Source organism: Arachis hypogaea, chromosome 15 (genome assembly GCF_003086295.3).
Source record: "Arachis hypogaea cultivar Tifrunner chromosome 15, arahy.Tifrunner.gnm2.J5K5, whole genome shotgun sequence".
Taxonomy (NCBI): Eukaryota; Viridiplantae; Streptophyta; class Magnoliopsida; order Fabales; family Fabaceae; genus Arachis; species Arachis hypogaea.
Window position 1 is genome coordinate 19583346 of NC_092050.1, and position 4790 is coordinate 19588135.

Genomic DNA, 4790 nt, shown 5'->3' on the forward strand with positions numbered 1-4790 from the left:
TTATTAATAGGGGAAATTTTCATTAGATGTATCAAACCCCCCTTTCATTTTTCCATGCACAGATGAAACCAGTTTTCAGGACTATATCTAAGAAGCAATGAATTCACCCCTTCAATCAAAAATTCCAAAAAAAAAAAAAACGAAAAATCCCTCTCTCTTTTTTTCCTTCTCTCTTGACCATCATTATTTTGAGTCAATCAAGAAGGGAAGTTGAGTTGAAAACTGGCAACAACCATAAAACACAAATTGCCAGTTCCACTGCTTCTCACCCCATCTCTTACAAGACATGAAAAGATGGGATAATTAAAAGGACTCAGTTAGGGACCTCTGGCTGGTGCAAAACAGAAGCAACCTGGACTCTCATCTTCAGGTATCATTCCCCCACCTCTGCTTGTATCCAGTGCTTCTAGCATTGTCACCACGTCCTTCATTTCCGGCCGTTTGTTTGGATTCGCATCCCAGCATCTTTTCATGATATTTGCCATGCCACTTGGACAACATCTCGGAATATCTGGTCGTAAATTCTGACAAACAACAGGAAATCCGTGAATCATAGCCATAGACAAACATGCTGTTGTAAATTGTTCTTTAGACAGTTCGTCTTATGACTAACCTGACGAACAACTGCAGACGATATATCAGCGAAGCTTAGATTTGGATAAGGCATGTCACAGCAATAAATTTCCCACAAGCAGATGCCGAAGCTATACACATCACATCTCCTGTTGTAAGGTTTACCATCCAGGACCTACACATGATAATGCCAAGATTAAAGCCACCTCTTGTTTCCAATCTTGAAAAACATGATTCATATGATGCTTATTATTTTTCAAAAAAGCATCAGCACTTCAATACCTCGGGCGCCATATATCCAAGTGTTCCGGTTTCACCCGTCATGTCACTTGGATTCAAAGCTTCAACACGAGCAACTCCAAAATCAGCTATTTTCAGTTTCCGGCTGGTATCTAGTAACATGTTCTCTGTTTTAACATCTCGATGAACAATCCTCATTGAGTGTAGATAGCTAAGACTGCAAATTTTAGGGGGAAAAATACATTTTATTTTAATATTAGATTTAAAATTTCTAAGTATAGAATTATTACAGAACACAGTACTCACCCCCTGGCAAGGTCTAAAGCCAGCTGTACCACAATCTTATAAGCAAGTTTCCTCCTCCTATTCTTTATCAAGTATTGTTTTAGCGTTCCGCCAGGGAGAAACTCAACAATGACACAACATGCCCTTGAAGGGGGAGGAGGATTGTTATCAAAACTTGAAGGGTTTTTAGGGGGAATCTTAAGATTTGAAGTACCCATTGAAGCTCCGACAAACTGTTTCAGAAATTAATACAGACATCATTATTAAGCTGAGCAGTTATTTCTAGAAGCAAATTTAGTTGATAATCTTGAAACTAATTCATACCGCTCTGAGAAAGGAAAGAAATACTCAAAAAAAGAAAACTAAGCATGTGGATAATATCAGAGCAAAGTTCGAATTTTGCTCTGAAGTATGCTATCTGTAATAGCCACATTTTTTTTATCAACATTGTCATGTGTCAAATAATGATCATTAATAAAACAAGTGAGAGTGAAGAAGACTTTGAGGTTTTACTTTGGTGACATTTGGATGGTCAAGTTTGTGCCAAACAGCGACTTCCTGCCTAAAAGATGCACGTAAAGCGGCAGTTTCAGCAGCAGTAGCTACACCATCCTCACCCCAGTCCAAAACTTTCACTATAAAAATTCAAGACGGCAGCATAGTGGTTATAAAAGCAATATTTTCATTCTGAAATATGCTTGCAGACTCAAAAGGATATTATAATTAGAATGATGCTTTTAAATTCAACATATGCATACCATTCTAACACTTTTGCCTTTTCTCAGCAAAACAAGACAAATGCCACTTTTCTTTTGTCATTAATGTATTATTATAATTAGAATTAGTTACTTTTCGTTTGATAAAAATCAACATAAATTCAAGTAATATAAACATCAAGGTTTCAGTCAGCCAGCACTTGCCATTAGAAGCAATTTCACTTTATTATTAAAAAACAGATGTGCCTTCCAACACACAGATGATAAAAGGAAGAAATTTCGCTTTTCTGTCAAATTTCATTTTTCTTTTTCTTGGAAAACATGCCAGAAGAGATATTAGATCACAAGTTATTTTGAAAACTCCATTGCGGATTTGAGACCATATTCTCTTGCAGATAATATCATTAGCCAAATGTTTAAATAATAAAAATGTTGAAAGACATCAAATGGAAAACATATTAAAAAAAAAAGGTTAATGAGATGCAAATACCTGCAACATCTTTTGTATCATAAGTGCCCCTGTAAACAGTTCCATAAGCGCCATGAGCAACTGCATACCTTAAATCCAATTTGGCCAAATCAATCTCCCACTCCTCCTTTGGCCTTTTAACGTCGAGGCTCATCGTTCTCGACCAAACCTTGCTCAGGTGCTTTTCTAGCTGGGCATCCAAACTCTTGAGATCAATTTTATCAGCTCTGAAGATCATATCTTTGCTGCTCTGGTTTCCAGTACCCTTCATCTTTGAATTCAGAGCTCCTACCGCTTCACATTCTGGTTTCCTCCTCCCATTCTCACCATCCGAATCCATCTTCAACACCCTAAATTATCGAATTTCGACAACTAGGATGGCAACCAACTAAGTTATTTAGACAGCAGAATTATTTTCAAAAAAGAAAAAAGAATTTGAAATATTTGTGTACAACATATATTTTCTAAAGAGAAAATGATAACGGCAATTGTAAAACCTCCTTTCTTATATACCCTTAAGGCCTAGAATTTTTTTCCCTTTTGGTATGAACACTCAAGCCCAGAAAACTGACTCATCGTGATTAAAACCAAGAACTCATTCCTGGCCAACCACTTATTCTATTGACTTCTAAATATGAAGAAATAGTAGCAGAATAAGAAAAAGTAAACTTCTTAGAAAACGACCCAATTCGCACTATTCCTGACCAAGACCAACCATCCAGAAAAAATTAAAAAACAAAATAAAGATTTCAAGCATACAAGAAAAAAGAAAATAAATAAAGGTATCTTCGAAAGTACAAACCTTTAAGAGAATCAAGCAAACAATGAAGGAAACTAAAAACTTGCAAGGACCCCCACAGAAAGCAAAATAACAACAGATTAAGAATTACGCTAAATAAGAGATAGCAACAGAAGCCACAGGCGAGAAAATTGACTTTTTTTTAGGCCACCCAAAATTTTCTTCCTTACTTCTTTTTTCTTTGAACAAAAAATAAAAGTGGGTGCGTGAGATGGATACCTTTTAAGGTGTTGGAGGAATCAAAGGGTTTGTTTGGGTTTGGAAACAAGAGAGAAAGTAAGTTTTGCAGTTGTTGTCATCACCAATTCAGAGACGTTGCCCAAGAGAACGAAGGCTACATTGAAATTGAGGGTTCAGTTTCTGCCTTGTTCTGAATTGTTGCAAAAAGGAGCGATTTTGAAGGGTGAAACCGATTCCAAGCCAGCATGCAGACCACCCCAAATTGAAACCAGCGGTGATGGAATCGCTGGTGTTCCCTAAAATGAGGTGGACGAACAAAACAAAACAATCTCTGAGAGACAGAGATAGAGAGAGAGGCTGTTATGTTATGTTATATTAAAAGCCTTGTTTTTCTGTTTCCTTTTAAAACCAATATATATTCTTAGTCCAACAAATTTTATTAAATGAATTTCATTTCCATGTACGCTAAGATTAAGATCTTTGCTTTTGCATTGGTACCATTGTTAAGTGTAACGGTTTGTTTGGTTCATGACAAATCAAGCATCTTTTGTGTTCGTTATTTTTGCGTAGCTGATGACTCAGGATAGGTGTTTTCCTCTTTCCTATTATTCCTTCGTTTTCAGTATTTGTTTTATTTATATTTGTGGTGTTTTTTTTATGGCTATTTATGTTGTTAATATAAAAAATAATTATTTTTATTAATATGACGTTATATAATTGAATATGTATGTTTAGTGTATATTAAAATTAAATTTATATTTTTAAATATCAACAAAAACTTTTTTTTTTTTAAACATGAGTAGTAAGTTTAAAAAATAAAATAAATAAGTTCTGTACAATTTTTTGTTATATTTAAATAAATGAGAGAGAGAGTCGTTATTTTTGTGGCTGAGGGTACTTAATTGTATGGGACCAAATAAAGAAGGACAAATATACATGGAGTTGCCCTTTGGATTTGGAATTTTTCACTAGCAACCATTGAAAAATGTCCATCGCACATAGTTTCTGTCATTTTCCTTGTTCCGGCAAATAAATTACTATTAGACACCCACATACTTATGAAATGGAATACACTTTTGACTCTTAAGAGATAAGTCTGAACATGTTGGAAAGAAACTCAACCCTGTATTGGCAGTATTGTCTATACTATACTATACATGGTAAGGTTAATGTAAAAAGAATCTTACTAGAGAGTCAATAAAATATTTGTATAATATGTATAATGAGTTATTTATTTAGTTTAATATGAGTTAAAAAATGAACATTTAGGGTAAAATATTACTAATTTCTCAAACACAATACATCTATACTATCTAGAATAATCATCCAAGTATCAAGGATAATAAATATCTGATATCCTACTGAATCGAACATCTCTAAACTTCCATTGTACAGATACCCCATTGGCTCCCTATACTTCCTCATGTAAAAAAACCTAAAAACAAACTATTTTCATAGGAATTAAGTTACACAAGCCTATACAACAACAACAACAAAGTTTTGTCTCACTAAGTAGAGCCAATTACAT

At 34.5% G+C, this 4790-nt stretch overlaps 1 protein-coding gene across 2 annotated transcripts; it reads right to left on the reverse strand.

The window, feature by feature from the left end:
- LOC112749851 (serine/threonine-protein kinase 54) lies at positions 1 to 3901 on the reverse strand. 2 transcript variants are annotated; one of them, XM_025798266.2, is made up of 7 exons: positions 3302 to 3901; positions 2305 to 2655; positions 1612 to 1733; positions 1120 to 1331; positions 856 to 1030; positions 614 to 748; positions 1 to 524 (listed from the first exon to the last, which is right to left on the reverse strand). In XM_025798266.2, exons 2-7 carry the CDS (start codon positions 2621 to 2623, stop codon positions 318 to 320), a joined length of 1170 nt encoding a protein of 389 aa, XP_025654051.1. In that variant the 5' UTR covers positions 2624 to 2655; positions 3302 to 3901; the 3' UTR covers positions 1 to 317. The 2 variants fall into 2 exon arrangements, with proteins under 2 accessions (XP_025654051.1, XP_025654053.1); XM_025798268.3 differs by lacking the exon at positions 3302 to 3901 and adding an exon at positions 3086 to 3280.
- Between the last annotated feature and the right edge of the window lie 889 nt (positions 3902 to 4790).

What these genes read in the sequence shown, in the direction of transcription:
- LOC112749851 (XM_025798266.2), bottom strand. Translation starts at nt 2,623, where the DNA reads ATGGATTCGGATGGTGAGAATGGGAGGAGGAAACCAGAATGTGAAGCG. An exon ending in ACCATCCAAATGTCACCAAA is followed by an intron (nt 1,332 to 1,611) that starts GTAAAACCTCAA and finishes TTTCTGAAACAG; the next exon opens with TTTGTCGGAGCTTCAATGGG. An exon ending in CGTCTGCAGTTGTTCGTCAG is followed by an intron (nt 525 to 613) that starts GTTAGTCATAAG and finishes GTTGTTTGTCAG; the next exon opens with AATTTACGACCAGATATTCC.